This window comes from Fundulus heteroclitus, chromosome 12, assembly GCF_011125445.2.
Source record: "Fundulus heteroclitus isolate FHET01 chromosome 12, MU-UCD_Fhet_4.1, whole genome shotgun sequence".
In the NCBI taxonomy this organism is placed as follows: domain Eukaryota; kingdom Metazoa; phylum Chordata; class Actinopteri; order Cyprinodontiformes; family Fundulidae; genus Fundulus; species Fundulus heteroclitus.
This window is the reverse complement of record NC_046372.1, coordinates 44,537,361-44,555,020: the sequence shown is the minus strand read 5'-3', so window position 1 is coordinate 44,555,020 and position 17,660 is coordinate 44,537,361. Positions and strand designations below refer to the sequence as shown.

The following is a 17,660-nucleotide window of genomic DNA, read 5'->3' as shown; positions in this document are numbered from 1 at the left end:
TGCTAATGTCTAAAAACAAGGGACAACTCTGGTGTGCGTTGGAAGCAACTCATTGGACTTCTGTTTAAATGAAGGGAACGGCTAAATATATGGATTAACTATTTGATGGTTATTGATGCTACTAAACAATCAAATATCAGGCTGTTATTAAGGGAGAATCAGCAGAAAGGGATCTGAGCCAAACTGCATTGATACTGATGGACAAATAACTGGATTCACTCTGCCGGCCATGGTTGAAAACAGAGTTTAGGCTTTCACATCATCACCTAAGAGGCTTAGGTGATGTGAAACTCCAGCCTACCTTTTCTTTATTCACCCACACACACGCATTCTCAATCCGTCTTTCTTTTAAATGATTCAGTTTTTCCTTTTCTAAACTCCTCAAACGTTTTACTCCACCTGTCTGACGCAGAGCAGGGAAACCCCCAAAGGAAATCACTGTGCTTACCTTAAAAGCCGTCATAAATCCTATTTATGGGATGTGAAAAAAAATGCACATCACAGGGAGCAGTTAGATTTTTTTTGTCTCCTTGGAAAAAACAGGAACCTTTTTATGTTTTCAAAAGCTGTTTCAGATCTTTAAAATTTGGAGGGATTGCAGATTAAAGAAAGACTTTTCATGTATTTTTTTTTACCATCTCCGTCAAATTCAGTGTATGATGCCAACAGTGTACAGCAATTACTCTGTCTGAAAAAGCAAGTGTTTTATTCATTTTAAACCTAGGTGTCTTTTATTTCTGTGAGTTCAGTTCTGGAATGGTCAGGAACAAGTCAAAGAACATAAAGCCTTTCCCAGTAAAAAAGAATAATTCATGCAAATTATGGGCGATGATGTCTACTGATTAATTTGTGGTGACTGCAAGTCATATGTTTGGCAGATTTAGGATTAAAATGAATTTGGTTCAATCGAAAAAAAAATTCGTCTGATGAGAAATCTGACAGGGACCTCTCAGAAGATCATAAAATATTAGCCCTAAGTATTCATTTAAAAGATTGTTCTAGTCGGTTTCTTTTTACATTTTATTAAAAATGGAACATTATGTATACTCTTCTTACTGTAATCCGTGAAAAAAACTTTATCGAAAACCCTTTTTATAATAGCTGACCAGCCACTTGAATATTTCCACTGGTATTTGGAAGACTTATGTTTGCTAATAAGCTCCAGGTATTGGATGTCGGAAGGCCTCCTTGCCATCGCCATAATTTTTAGGTCTAGGTGTTGTGGCTGATGAGATTAGATTTTTATTTTGTCTTGTTCATTTGTATGTGCTCCTCTTAAACTGCTCTGTGATTAATATTTATTTATTCATTCCTCCGTCCATTCATTTATACATCAATATTGTATGTTTCTTGCTGCTGCTCCTTCTATTTGCCTGAATGTGTTCAGACAAATACAAAATAATCATACTAAACATACAAAAATCCCACAAAAAGCCAGATATTTGTATAGTAGGTTTTGTTTTCTTCTTTCAAATTACCCGACCTGAACTCAGATGTGATGGACAACAGCTTTATTTTATTTCAACTCAAAGTATGTTCAGAAGATCAACGTAGGATGACAGAAGTCATTGTGACTGACATTGAGCCCCCTCTAGTGTTATATGTGAGTACTGCGGTGTTAGAACCTCTAAGATTACAGTCTGATGTACTGTTGGATTCACAATATGGAAGGCACTTGTTCTTTTTTTTTTTAACTCTTATCTTCGTCTGGTACAGAGCCCGGGAGAGCTCACTTTAAGTGATATTTTTTTTTCAGGTCGTGATAATTTGTGAGCACGTTTTCTTTTAATTGAGTCCTCGAATTAATAAAACTTATTCGAGAACACGTTTTAATTATTCGTGAGTGCGTAGATCGAGATCTCGAATATACTATAACGTGCTCATGTTTACATGTGTCAACACAATATTGAGTGCACGTTTTACATATTGTGGCCACGTTTAAGTAGATCGTGCACACAATGTTCTATAACCATGTTCACTAAATTGTGCACTCGTTTAATAAATTGTGCCCTCGTTTTACTATGCTTAAAATGAGAGCTCAATTTAGTAAAATGAGCTCACACTATAGTAAAACGAGAGCACAATATAGTAAATTGTGCACACGATTTAGTAAAACCAGTGCACAATATAGTTAAACGAGAGCACAATTTAGTAAAACGAGCGCAAATTCTCTCAACATGCAAAACATTTTGCGATGACCCCTCTAGGGCTCCGTAGTCTGGCAAATCTACTTTATTTCAGAAGGCATTATGCACTCTGACAGCAAGCAGTGAGGTGGATCCACAGTTTCTGATTTACTTTCAACAAAAATGTGAAGGAAAGTATTTTTCCGACTTGCCACCCCAGACCCACGGCCACTGATAATGGCCGGGGAACATAAGAATGGGAAACGTTCAAATAACATTGGGGATTGGTTAAATGCAACCTCACTGTTGACCATTGTTCCAACAGTTAAGCAAACAGGGTTTTAAGTATCTAAATGATGAAATGATAGGTTTGGTCTTCTACTTGTGGCAAAGAGATGATGAGGTGAGATGCTGCTGGAGCTTTCCACTGACTTGGCTGGCAGTGCAGCAGGCTGCTTGGCCCTCATTCACTCCTGGCCTGAATGCTGACACAAACATCTAGTTGCCCCCATCACCCAGGACACAGCAGGCACGCCATGAGCAGCAGACCACCTTCTTTCCCTGTGAGGCACAGATTCCCAAATTGTCTCATTTTCTTCCCTAGTGTCACTTTGATCGTTCACCAGCCAGCCTCGGTTTGCTACAGACAGAATGGAAGGTTTGGTTCAGATATTTATATCTTGAGTAAAACCATGCTGAACCACAGCGCTGCAAAAAAAAAAAACATACAGAAACTACGCTAACACACACACTATCTATCTATCTATCTATCTATCTATCTGTCTGTCTGTCTGTCTGTCTGTCTGTCTGTCTGTCTGTCTGTCTGTCTGTCTGTCTGTCTGTCTGTCTGTCTGTCTGTCTGTCTAGATGGATGGATGGATGGATGGATGGATGGATGGATGGATGGATGGATGGATGGATGGATGGATGGATGGATGGATGGATGGATGGATGGATGGATGGATGGATGGATGGATAGATAGATAGATAGATAGATAGATAGATAGATAGATAGATAGATAGATAGATAGATAGATAGATAGATAGATAGATAGATAGATAGATAGATTGATTGATTGATTGAGCTAGTACTGGACAAGATGAGGGTGTTAAGACCCAATAAAATACAAGAAGAGATGAGTATCATATAAACAAGTAAGAGGAATTAACACAAATTAAAAGAAACACAATTTCTATGAGTAGGCAAATACTTTTTTCACAGCAATGTGGAAAGAAATGTCTCATCCCGAAATCACCTCTAGATGGTGCTGTTGTCTAATAATTGAGCAGACTATGTGTTTTCTTTTCCTAAAATACTGATTGTCCATCCAAAACATACACCAGTAGAAACAAACCTGCATCACCCCTAAAGACGGTGCTTAGCCCCAGGAGGCACAGTTCATTCAGCATCAACAATAAGGGTCTGTGCCATCACCGTGCCTCTGATCCAACGCGTCTGATTGATCGATGGGAGGTTCAACTGTGGACAATCGATGTGGTGCTTCCCAAACTACTGCCAACACATTTGTCCCTCAGAGGCATTGTACCAGTGCAGGCTGCCCGTGTGTGTGTGTGTGTGTGTGTGTGTGTGTGTGTGTGTGTGTGTGCTTTCGTTTATCTATCCTGGTGGGGACATTGGCATGAATACACACCAACACCATGGGTACCAAAAACACCATGGGGACCAAAACCATGGTCCCCACGGTGCGAACCACTCCAGTGAATAGAAAATGACTTTCTAATATGGCTGGTGAAGTTTCCTGAGAAGTCCCCAGCAGGCTGTTTTTTGTGACTTTGTGTTTGCTCTATAGCAACCCCAGAGGTCAACCCTGGTATAGCAGTGTGTACACAAAGTCCCCAGCAGGCTCATTTTCTGAAATTGTGTGTGTGCTCTAGAGCGCTACCAAAGGCCAAACCTGGTATTACAGTGTGTGAACTAAGTCCCCACCAGTACTGTTTTTTTCATACAGGCCCCACCAGCACTTTTTATGCGACTGAATGCCATTTTTGTCATTAGAATGTGTTTATTATCCTCTTATACACTTTTTGTTACCTGATTATTACATTTTGGGTCTCATATCTCATGAGAATTTAATAGAGTTCACATTGTTTTTTATTTGTTGAATTTTGTATGCTCAATACAGTTCTCTTTTCTTTGTGCAGAGTTTGTGAGGTATTGGGTGGTGGGTTTAGCCCCTAAAAGTTTAACATTTGTGCATTTAGATAATTATAGATCTTGTGGTTATCTTAATTTAATCATTTTGTGCTGTTTTTCAGTTGTGAAATGCAGTTGTGAAACAGTGAACGCACCACCAGTCAGCGCTGACTTGTTCAGTGAACTTACGCTCACTTGCGTACTGTACACAGAGAGAACTGCCACTCAGGGCAAAGGACTTGATTCAAGTTTTGTAACTGTAGCCTACTGCTAAAATTAGTGCTGTGTCAACTTGCCAACATCCATGTAACGTGTTCAGTGAGTGTACAGAGCTGAGGACTCCCGTGCAATACATGTATACCACTCAAAGTAGCACTGTGTCTCCCGCCAGTGACCATATACTATGGTCCATGAATGCACCGTCCTTCAGTACTCACGGTGAGCTTGTTAAAGAGTGAATGTGAACCTCAATCAGGGCTGAATCATGAAATGAATGACGCAACATTTTGCTGTTTACCAGTTCAGGGAGTTAGAGAATTATGCACTATGCAGTCAGGGCTCCTGCTAAGCACTGAATGAGCCGGTGAATGCAGTTTTTGAATGAATCTTTTTAATGAATGGATTCTAGTGATTCAGTACAGTCAAAAGAACTGTTGAATGGGATAAACACTTCTTTTGACTGTACTAGTAAGCACTAGTGAAGTGGTTCAGAAGAAATTACTCAGTTGTGGCAGAAACATAACTATGACCTGTTCAACTGTGTTAAAAGTAAACATATATGCGAGTACTCTCATGTATAAATGTAGGTTGCCAGACTCTGCAAAAAGCATCATTTTTTGCAACACACTTAAATACATCAGCTTTATCCACATACTAAGCTACTCAAATTATGTTTCACTGTACTGTAACCAAGTATCAATTTGTCCCTCTTTCAATAACAAGAAACAAAGATGAAATCAGATTCAAATGTAATCAGCAGGAATTTATTCTGGGTCTGGCAGTAATGGCCTACCTAAGGCCAATAAAATAAAAGATTTTATGGACTGGAACATACCTTCCCTTTAAATCAGTGTCTGTTTGTTTAACTCAAAATATGTTATTTCATTGTAGTGACACAAGCACTAAAAAAAATAAAAATAAAATAATAAAATAGACTTATTCCAGCAACACAAATAGATGCCAACAATATAAATGAAATATAACAACTCAAAATCTTGTGTAATGTCTGTTTTCAATCAGTCTCTTTTCAGTGTTTATCAAAAGTAAATCAATCCTTTTGATGAACAGTCAATCCTCATCACAAATTGTGGTTTTAATCTAAGGGTATGAGTTAGATTGTGAGTTGACAGTGTATGAGCATATCTGCAATTCAGATGTTAAAAGTTTTCATTCTGTATGATAAAAACTAACATATTTTTTTAGCTTTTTTCTGATATTGTACATTAGGCTTCTTTATGTAGTGTTGTCGGTTGTGCATTCTTTTAATGGGGTTTTCATGAGCCCTTTTTGGTTTTTAAGGAGTTTTTTTTTGAATAGTCAGAGCCGAAATTTGGTATTTCTTAGTCCAGGAGAATTAAATAAAGTGCCAGTAAAGGAAACAAAATTTGCATACCCCCCAAAAAATACTATAGAGCTCGATAGAAAGAAAATGTTTTCCTGTCCTGGGACACAGCGGTCTCTGCCTGGCTCTGGTCCACCCACACTAGCAGGAAAACAGTGTAAGAAGTGGTGACTTGATGTGAAAGATGGCTAGTAGAGACTGGCTACAGCTTGGCCATGTCTTCTCCCCTCTCAGCATTATCCTAGTGCTAACCCATGAACTTTCCTGCTCTGAGGTCGCTGCTCTGCAGACGTAAAGCAGAGCTTACTGTTGTGACTCTTAAAGAGTGTGGCTATTGACACTGAATAACAGACTTGCTAGATAACCACTGGGTTCCAGTACCAGCACAGCAGCCAGAGATCCCTGTAGTGGAAAACGGCTAGCATTTATCTTTTATCAGTATGTCATTGTCAGTGTTAGCGGCTAACAGCTAGCAGCTAACAGCTAACATCAGCACTTTTCTGTTAACAAATTAAGCATCCTTACACAGTCAGAGAACGTAGGGCCCTCTGTCATGCTCACACAGTATTATCAAAGCTAATTTAGCTGTCTCCAAACTCTTTTCACTGTCTTCCTGAGTTCTAAGCTTATCAATTGCTGTTGTTTCTTATTATCACAGTGTTGACGGAGAGCACGGTTCATTGCAGTTGATTTGCAGATACATTTTCAATAATTATTTAATTATTTCCACAGTGCTATAAGGTTTGGGTTAGGTTATGATTAGGTTATCAGCTGTAATGGAACAACCCACTAGTGTTCTGCACAAATACTACTGCATAGGGAACTATAGACCCCTTGCAACCACGTGACTCCGTTACCCAGAACCCCTTGCGTGGCGGCCATATTGGTTGGCACGCCATTTGACGAAATGACTAGTTCTCCACGTATTTTTCTTCTTTAGATAACGTATCACAAGATCGTTTTAAGAGTAAGTTGATGGTTGATGGTATCAGATTGCCAGATCCACACAGCAAAAGCCTGAAGGGACGGAGCGAGTCTGTGAAATGCTGGCCAGGGGTTTCGTACCGCGACACAGCTGCTTTATAAACACGCAGGCCAGTATGGACAAGAGAGCACGAAAGCCCCTGAAACCACTGGACGGCTGCAATTATTTTATATCAGGAAAAAGGCTCCATCAAACGCCCGCGACGCCATGAGGGATTAAGCGGGTCAGAAAATGGATGGATGGATGTTCAGACATGTTTGTGCAACAGCAGAAAGCAGAGAGGAAGACCCGCCCGGTAGGTTAAAAAAAACATCACTCACTACGGATTAATTTGGTGTTTTTGTCTTGTTAAAATGGGTGGGGGTGTCGGCGACATTGCAGCGTAAACACAGAAGTACTAGCGCCCATGAACGGGCGGAGGGGAGGTGGCGATCGCTACACTGACCGGAGAGCCGCCGCTGTCTGAAGCAGCAACAGCTACACGGGCCGGAGAGCCGCCGCTGTCTGAAGCAGCAACAGCTACACGGGCCGGAGAAGCCGCTGTTGCTGCTACACACAGCGGCGGAGGGGAGGTAGCTATCGCTACACGGGGCGCTTCTCCGGCCCGTGTAGCGATAGCCACCTCCCCTCCGCCGCTATAGAACAATGACTAGAGCCGAATTAAGTTGTAATTTACCGGAGATGAAGTGTAGACTGCAAATTCTCTCGTAGAATGATCGCTCCCCCAGTCCATTGGGAGGGTCTGCCTGCGCTCTTTTCATTGAAAATATCCAATTCTTTCTTCTTTCCTCATCCTTCGGTAAACGACAGAAACGTACATCCAACGATTTGGAATGCCTCTCTGTGCAACCGGGAGCACAACAAGTCGTAGGCATTGCTTAGATTCCAAAAATAAACTAACTAAAAGTACGCTCTAAATCACCCGTTTTGTCATGTAGTAGATGGGCTGTCAGGCTAGCCTGCCCACCAAGATGGAGGCGCGCACCCCCGATCACGTGACTGTGACGTCAGATGCAAGGGGTCTATAAGTGGACTTTTCCTGTTTAATTTTAAAATGGGCCATCTCTATACTTGCTGTAGCTGTAGCTTACACATGTGCATAACTGAAGCCATTTTGTATGTGTTAGAGCAGCAATGCAGCAGCACGACAGAGACAAAATGTGAGGTCTTAAATTTGTTAAAACTTTTAATCTAAGGGTATGAGTTAGATTGTGAGTTGACAGTGTATGAGCATATCTGCAATTCAGTTGTTAAAAGTCTTCATTCTGTATGATAAAAACTGTAACATTTTTTTTAGCTTTTGTAATAGGTAAGTCAAATGCTGATATTGTACATTAGGTTTCTTTATGTAGTGTTGTCTGTTGTGCATTCTTTTAATGGGGTTTTCATGAGCCCTTTTTGGTTTTTAAGGAGTTTTTTTGAATACTCAGAGCAGCAATTTGGTATTTCTTAGTCCAGGAGAATTAAATACAGTGCCAGCAAAGGAAACAAAATTTGCATACCCCCCAAAAAATACTATAGAGCTCGATAGAAAGAAAATGTTTTCCTGTCCTGGGACACAGCGGTCTCTGCCTGGCTCTGGTCCACCCACACTAGCAGGAAAACAGTGTAAGAAGTGGTGACTTGATGTGAAAGATGGCTAGTAGAGACTGGCTACAGCTTGGCCATGTCTTCTCCCCTCTCAGCATTATTCTAGTGCTAACCCATGAACTTTCCTGCTCTGAGGTCGCTGCTCTGCAGACGTAAAGCAGAGCTTACTGTTGTGACTCTTAAAGAGTGTGGCTATTGACACTGAATAACAGACTTGCTAGATAACCACTGGGTTCCAGTACCAGCACAGCAGCCAGAGATCCCTGTAGTGGAAAACGGCTAGCATTTATCTTTTATCAGTATGTCATTGTCAGTGTTAGCGGCTAACAGCTAGCAGCTAACAGCTAACATCAGCACTTTTCTGTTAACAAATTAAGCATCCTTACACAGTCAGAGAACGTAGGCCCCTCTGTCATGCTCACACAGTATTATCAAAGCTAATTTAGCTGTCTCCAAACTCTTTTCACTGTCTTCCTGAGTTCTAAGCTTATCAATTGCTGTTGTTTCTTATTATCACAGTGTTGACGGAGAGCACGGTTCATTGCAGTTGATTTGCAGATACATTTTCAATAATTATTTAATTATTTCCACAGTGCTATAAGGTTTGGGTTAGGTTATGATTAGGTTATCAGCTGTAATGGAACAACCCACTAGTGTTCTGCACAAATACTACTGCATAGGGAACAATAAGTGGACTTTTTCCTGTTTAATTTTAAAATGGGCAATCTCTATACTTGCTGTAGCTGTAGCCTACACATATGCATAACTGAAGCCATTTTGTATGTGTTAGAGCAGCAATGCAGCAGCACGACAGAGACAAGATGTGAGGTCTTAAATTTGTTAAAACTTTTAATCTAAAGGTATGAGTTAGATTGTGAGTTGACAGTGTATGAGCATATCTGCAATTCAGTTGTTAAAAGTCTTCATTCTGTATGATAAAAACTGTAACATATTTTTTTAGCTTTGGTAATAGGTAAGTCAAATGCTGATATTGTACGTTAGGCTTCTTTATGTAGTGTTGTCTGTTGTGCATTCTTTTAATTGGGTTTTCATGAGCCCTTTTTGGTTTTTAAGGAGTTTTTTTGAATACTCAGAGCCCCCAAGAGCCTGTGCCCCTCATAGTGCTCTTTTTAAAGCGCTGCATTTGAACCCAACCCTAACCAACATTCTTCAGGCCTTCCTCCAAACATATGCCCGAGGTTGTCAGCAGTATTGTCTGAGGGTTACTCATTTTTGTCACTATTACCACTAAAAACAAACAAACAAATTAACAAAAAGCTTCACATTATATACTGGGCCTCCAAAGTGCTCTCTGAAACTAGGCCAGGAATGGCTTGTGTCCATGAAATGGGAAAATACTTTTAATTATAGGTTACTATTAATTTAGTCAACAACTTGAGGATACTAGGTATTTGATATATTCAATCTACTGAATATATCAAATATCTAGTACAGCCAAAGTAGTAATTACACTGCATCTAGATTATTTAGGTCAATAAAAAGTAAAGGTTTAGAAAGTACAGTATTTCCCTCTGAAATGTAGTGGATTGTAAGTTTAAAGTTGCATAAAATAGAAATACTAGTAAAGTGGGCTAAAGTACTTAGTTAGTGTCCACCACTAGTATAGTGAAACTTTGGTTAAGGAGAGAGACTTTAATGTTAATAATTTTCTAGTTTGCAGTTTAGTGTTAAATATAAAACATTAGTTATTTGCAGCACTAGTCTGTAAAGCTCCCCTGTGAGCTGAGAAGTGGAGAAATATTGTGTGGTCCTCTGCCGAGCCTCAGTTAATGGCCCATCAGCTTCAAAGGGGCCGCCCTCTGCAGAGCAACGCCCTGCCAGCTGCAGCTCTGCAGGTGCACGGTGCGCCCCTCCCCCCCTCCCGCTCCCGCCCCCTCCCTCCCGCTCTCCCCTCCACACGGCGCGACGGGACCGCAGCAGCAGCAGAGAGTTACAGGAGTTTCAAGAAGCGGGAGCTGTCCGACTCGACACCAGCAGCTGGTAAGTTTTAAATTCTCTTATTTTTGATTTAATCTGGCATGATTTTAAACGATAGGTTACGATTAACAGTGATATTACTCGATAAGTTATGATAAACAGTGATATTTCTCTTAACAGAGTAGTTAGCATAAGCCAGTTAGCGTTAGCTAACCCTGCTAACGCTAGTGTGTTAGCAGGGTTAGCTAACCCTGCTAACACACTGGTGTTGCAGGCTGGTGTTGCTGTCGGCTAATACGGTAAACTACAGGTATTTTATCGGACTGTACCTCTTAAATATAGCCTCCTTTCCTAAGGCCTCTGTTTACAAGCAACAACCTAATTTCCAATGTAATTATTCATGTAATTATTTTTTTGGGACTTGCTCCAGTTTGCACCATTTATTCAGGGCTGTAACGTTACAGTGCGACAGTTTTGACTGCATATGCTATTAAAAATTATTCTATGCAAACTAAAATGGGAGTTTTGCAGCGAGCTCTGTCTCTCTCCTCTGCTCTGTCTGTGGAAGGTGAGGCTGAGCTCCACACATACAACAGGCCGACAGGATGAAACAGACTTTAGGTTTCACGTTATCAAGTCGAGTAGAGCTCCTTGCTGTCATTGGCAACAAAATCTGTCATTGAGATGAAGTTTTTCAAACAATACAGAGCTTATTATACTGATAATGAACTGTTATGAACAGACTCAAAGCAGACATTTACTGTATGTAGCAATTGAGTCTAATTAGCTAAATATATTAAAATAAGTTTTTTTATGAGGCTGACTGCAGCCTGCACCTCCTCTAAAAGCAGCAGTGAGTCTGAGCAGCAGCAAGAGAGGATGCATTTTACCACAGAGCTGTTAACCAGTTTAAAGACCTGTAGCTTTTTTAAACAGTAGTTTGTGTTTGTTATGCTTACTCATGTAAAATTTTAGCAGTGGCATTATCAGCTGCAGCACTGTGCCACTTTTGAAAGCATATAGAGTAAACACTAAAAGATCACACAGGACAAATTATTCTTCAAAAGTCTTGTGCTGTTCCCAAGTGTTGATTCTGTTATGTTATATGTTATATATAAGTTTCTCCTTGTCTCATCTCCTTGCCTCCTTTCCTCTTCCACTCTTTCATCTAGATAGGAGCTTTGAACCACCAAAAGTCTCAGCAGCTCAAGGTGGATTTACCCCCAGAGGAGACGACCACTACCACCATTAACATAAACCAGCTGATAGACATGGACCTGCTCATTTCGAAGAATAAGAAGCGTGAGGTGAGATGGAGGCCTGCAAATATTCCAATACCTACAAGTCATATTTTAAATAGCAATTTAATACTCTTTAAACAGTAATATAACAAAAACACAAATGCTTTATCCAACAAATGTAGGCTATTATATTTATTAAAAATATTCAGCAGAATGAACTCGTCACAAACTTTACGACCTTAGTTAGCATACAACAATAAAATATAACAAATAGCCTTGTTTTATTCAAGGTTTAAAAGAATGAATCTGAAGATTTTTTTGAAATGCTCCTATTATGCAGTAGTTCCCTCTGTCCTTGCACCGCCACTGCAGCTTTAATGTGAGCGGATGGATCTTCTGTTTAAGCTAATTACATCTCAGAAAACTACAATTTCTTTGCACAAACAACTTCAGATGGCTATTCAAAGTTACACTGATGGGTTTGTTTACTTCAAAGAAGCAGACATGCTTATTAAAAGTAGCAATCACGTTTCAGTCACATGGCTGACCACTGTATTCAAAGTCATCTTCCATATCATATAAATATTCAGCCATTATTGAGAAAATACTTACCAGTATGCTACAAAAACATTGTGCCTCTGAGTTCATATTACATGGTTGAATTAAGGTACAGGAGCGCTTCAGACTAACTGTAAATGTACTGAGCTTCAGATTATCTCTAAATGCACTGAGCTTCAGACTAGCTGTAAATACACTGAGTTTCAGACTAACTGTAAATGCACTGAGCTTCAGACTAACTGTAAATACACTGAGTTTCAGACTAACTGTAAATGCACTGAGCTTTAGACTAACTGTAAATGCACTGAGTTTCAGATTAACTGTAAATGCACTGAGCTTTAGACTAACTGTAAATGCACTGAGCTTCAGACTAACTGTAAATGCACTGAGCTTCAGACTAACTGTAAATACACTGAGCTTCAGACTAACTGTAAATACACTGAGCTTCAGACTAATTGTAAATGCACTGAGCTTTAGACTAACTGTAAATGCACTCTTCTTCAGATTAACTGTAAATGCACTGAGCTTTAGACTAACTGTAAATGCACTGAGCTTCAGACTAACTGTAAATGCACTGAGCTTCAGACTAACTGTAAATACACTGAGCTTCAGACTAATTGTAAATGCACTGAGCTTTAGACTAACTGTAAATGCACTCTTCTTCAGATTAACTGTAAATACACTGAGCTTCAGACTAATTGTAAATGCACTGAGCTTTAGACTAACTGTAAATGCACTCTTCTTCAGATTAACTGTAAATGCACTGAGCTTCAGACTAACTGTAAATGCACTGAGCTTCAGACTAACTGTAAATGCACTGAGCTTCAGACTAACTGTAAATACACTGAGCTTCAGACTAATTGTAAATGCACTCTTCTTCAGATTAACTGTAAATGCACTGAGCTTCAGACTAACTGTAAATGCACTCTTCTTCAGATTAACTGTAAATGCACTGAGCTACAGACTAACTGTAAATACACTGAGCTTCAGACTAACTGTAAATGCACTGAGCTTCAGACTAACTAAATGCACTGAGCTTCAGATCAACTGCAAATGCACTGAGCTTCAGACTAATTGCAAATGCACTGAGCTTTAGACTAACTGTAAATGCACTCTTCTTCAGACTAACTGTAAATGCACTGAGTTTCAGATTAACTGTAAATGCACTGAGCTTTAGACTAACTGTAAATGCACTGAGCTTCAGACTAACTGTAAATACACTGAGCTTCAGACTAACTGTAAATGCACTGAGCTTCAGACTAACTAAATGCACTGAGCTTCAGACTAACTGTAAATACACTGAGCTTCAGACTAATTGTAAATGCACTGAGCTTTAGACTAACTGTAAATGCACTTTTCTTCAGATTAACTGTAAATGCACTGAGCTTCAGACTAACTGTAAATGCACTCTTCTTCAGATTAACTGTAAATGCACTGAGCTACAGACTAACTGTAAATACACTGAGCTTCAGACTAACTGTAAATGCACTGAGCTTCAGACTAACTAAATGCACTGAGCTTCAGATCAACTGCAAATGCACTGAGCTTCAGACTAATTGCAAATGCACTGAGCTTTAGACTAACTGTAAATGCACTCTTCTTCAGATTAACTGTAAATGCACTGAGCTTCAGATTAACTGTAAATGCACTGAGCTTCAGACTAACTGTAAATGCACTGAGCTTCAGACTAACTTGTTTGATGTAAACAAACCCATCAGTGTAAGTCTGAATAACCATCTGAAGTTTTCTGTGAAAAAAATTGCAGTTTTTTGAGATGTAAATAGCCTAAACAGCCATGAAATGAAGAGGCACTTCATTCTAAAAATAATATATGGTAGCCATGTAGTAAACAGCTTTCAGCTGCAGGTCAGTGCGTCTTTCTTGGACCAGGTAGCTTAATCACAGTGCTGTTTCATCGCACTTTCCTGCTGTGTCAAATGTGTGGTCAGATTGATAGATCGTTTGTTAAAACCTTTAGTCCTACCTGCCATCTCACAAATACTGCAGAACGTTTTGTCTATTCCGTCTACACTTTCATGACTTAACCATTTTAATTTCTCCTGCCATTCTGGTTTAAAACATTGTGTTTGGATAGGCTGCTGTCCCATTCTCTGTTTATTGAGGAGCAGAAGAGCTTGACGTTTTTATGCGGTGTTACTGGCCTCAACGGCCGTTGATATTTTCATTGGCCTGTCAATTACATTTGATGGCCAAAATATTATGGCTGACCTAAAGTCTGAGCATGAGACATTTTTCAGGCATGTCAGGACTGACTGGTATTTTGCATGTGCTGACCTCATTTGCAGGGCCAAACCCTCCATGAAAAGTCAAAAGATCAGGAGGATGGAGAGGAGACAGACGAGCCAGAGGAGGTAAGTGCAGGGGATGTTGCACATAAAGAGTGATGCCACAGATGCAAGCAGGTTAGAATTAGCAGGTTAAAAGCAGGTTACTCAAATTGGGGGAGAGAGAAAGAGAGAGAAAACGTATATGGTTGTGAACACTAATCAGGGCTGTACGCTTACTTTTTTAGGTTGTACTGCTGGAGCTAGCACGTTAAAAAATGTAGTAGCGCACCCGGTTGGATAGTTAAACATGTTTTATTAGTGAAATTCATTTGATATTGATCAGAAATTATGTGAATGCTTATGTTCATGTGATATTTCAGATTTTCTTTTTTAATTCATTTGCAAAAAAAATCTAAAATTCTGGGTTTGGGTTGTCCTCGCGAGGTACTGAGTGGTGATTCCTGAGGAAACTTTTTTTTTTTTTTATTTTGACACAAAGCTTCAACATAAGAAATACTAAAAAATTGAGGGTCTGAATACTTTCATGACCCACTGTATATATTAGACTTTTTGGTTGTTACACAGCTGGTTCTCCGTTTCTTACCTATTATACTTTATTTTCTTTGTAACAGTGAAAGCTCAATTTTTATTAATAGTTATTGTATTTATAAGCTGTAGATCTATTTTAACACAAAGTAAAAATGGATTATTCTGTAATTGGAAATTGTATTTGAGACTATGTTTTTGGTAACTCTTTCAGGAAATGGACCAGTGCCCTTCAGACCCAGATGTTCCTCCACTGAAGAGAACTGAGAGTGTCTTTGTAAGTTTGCAGACAAACCAGTGTGTATTTTGAAATCAGTTGTGATGACAAAATTACCAACTATATTATTGTTGATGGGAAAGGCGTAATTGGAAAATTTAAGTGGGAAGTATTTAAACTTACTAATTGAGTCCCATCTGACTTTGACTTTTCTAGCTTACAAAGAAAATGCTTGGGATCTCTGAATATAAATCAATGACAAGCAGTGAAAAAAGTGAGGATGAGTATGTGCCTAGTTCTACACCAGAATCAGAAGTATCTGAGAAAGAACTCAAACTGCTCAAGTCTCCAACAAACTACAGTTCATCAAACTCGGATGTTCGACGCTTGAACAAAGGTCGTGTGAAGCCTGTGAAATGCAGACAGAGCACATCTTCCTCTTTCCAATCCATGGCAGATTGTGAGTTATCCGAATCCTCCAGTGACACGGATGTAAAAGTCTTGAGGCTAAAAAAGAAAAAAAATGGTGGTCGAGTCTACGATAAGAGGCAGTACTGTCTGTACTGTTTTAAACCATATGCCAAAATTGCACGGCACTTGGATAAGAAACACAGCAACTTGGAGGAGGTAGCACGAGCATTCAGTTATCCAAAAGGATCAGTGGAGAGAAAGCTGCAGATAACTCTAATTCGAAATAAAGGCAATCGTCGCCACAACTTTGAGGTCCTGGAGGAGGGTAAAGGGGTGATGGTTCCCTCTCAACAAAGCACTGAACCAGTGAATGCAAAAGACTATTTGCACTGCACATACTGTGAGGCATTACTCAAAAGGAAAGTGTTGTGGCGGCACATGAAAAAATGCAAATTGGCAAAGAAAAGCATGAAGCCAGGCAGAACCAGAGTGCAGTCACTTTGTGCTGCTGGACAGCCTGTCCCAAAGGAGATCAATGACAAAGTCTGGTGCCTAGTAAATGGCATGAATCAAGACAACATAACAGACACAATTCGGCAAGAAAAATATATTCTGAAGTTAGGAGAACACTTCTATAACAAAAAAGGGACAGACAAAAGCCAACACCAATATATCAGACAAAAAATGCGGGAAATGGGAAGATTAGTTCTCCTAGCAAAGACCCATGGCAAGCTGAAAACAATACATGACTTCTTTCTGCCAGCAAACTTCTGCCACGTTGTGAAAGCTGTGAAGATGGTCTGTGGATGGAGTGAAGATACCAGCAGTTTCAAGATTCCATCCTTGGCGCTCAAACTAGGCCATAGTCTAACTAAAATAGCAGATATTGCAGAGTTTGAAGCAAGGATGTCAGAGAACAAGAAGGCCCTTGAAAATGTGATGACGTTCAGGACATTGAAAGAGAATAAATGGGATGAGTGGGTGTCTTCGCATGCACTGAGGAACCTCAGAGAGTCGAAGTGGAATAAACCTCTTCTTATCCCCTACTGTGAAGATGTTGTGAGACTGCACAACCACATTGACACAGAAAGGCCCAAGTATCGATCCAATCTTGAAACTGCACCAAATAAGAGGAACTGGTTAAATCTTGCTAAACTAACACTTTGTGAAGTGATCGTCTTCAATCGTAGGAGAGAGGGAGAAGTTTCAAAGATGTCCTTGAATGACTTCATGTTGAGAAACACCTTTGCCAGTAATCCAGATCTTGATCTTGCCTTGACTGACATGGAAAAGAAGCTCTGCAAATACTTTGAGCGTGTGGAAATCAAAGGTAAGCGGGACAGAAAGGTCCCTGTCTTACTCAGCCCAGACATGGTGTCCTCCATACAGATGCTGGTGAGATATCGACGACAATGTGATGTGCCAGATGAGAATGTGTATTTGTTTGGTAGACCTGAGGCAGAAAGTCACCTCAGAGGATCTGATGCCATCCGTGCTATTGCATGTGAATGCGGGGTGAAGGACCCTCAAACGTTGACATCAACAAGATTAAGGAAACAAATGGCAACAATGTCACAAGTTCTAAACTTGAAAGAGAATGAGGAGGACTGCCTTGCAGGTTTCATGGGTCACAACATCAGGGTCCATCGACAATATTATCGGCTCCCTGAAGGGACATTACAAGTTGCGAAAGTTGCAAAGTTGCTTATGGCCTGTGGAAGAGGAGAGCTATCAAAATTTAAAGGCCTGACATTGGACGAGATCAACGTTGATCCAAATGGTAAAACCTCACCTTGCACACACTATTTTATCATTTAATGTGATGAAGTACCTGAAGACAGCTCTCTATCTGGAAGTGAAGATGAACATGTGATGTCGAGTCTATCCTCTAACTCATCAGGTACATTCACTGAACCAGTGGTTCTCGAAGTGGGGTCTGGGCACTCCCAGGGGTTCCTGGGTGTTCACAGCAAGAAGGGGATTCATTTTTTTTCACTTGTTCACACCATAACCCAATTACAGAATGTTTTGCAGAACTATTTTG

General features: G+C 40.0%; 1 protein-coding gene across 1 annotated transcript in view; it reads left to right on the top strand.

Annotated features, from left to right (window-relative positions):
- Nucleotides 1-17,434, top strand: part of LOC118565087 — a 41,099-nt gene extending 23,665 nt beyond the window's left edge. Inside the window, exons 4-8 of the mRNA XM_036144728.1 lie at nucleotides 10,244-10,418; nucleotides 11,528-11,662; nucleotides 14,461-14,526; nucleotides 15,203-15,265; nucleotides 15,422-17,434. Coding sequence (XP_036000621.1) covers nucleotides 10,244-10,418; nucleotides 11,528-11,662; nucleotides 14,461-14,526; nucleotides 15,203-15,265; nucleotides 15,422-17,434 — 2,452 coding nt within the window. The remainder of the gene's footprint in view (nucleotides 1-10,243; nucleotides 10,419-11,527; nucleotides 11,663-14,460; nucleotides 14,527-15,202; nucleotides 15,266-15,421) is intronic.
- The last annotated feature ends 226 nt before the right edge of the window (nucleotides 17,435-17,660 follow it).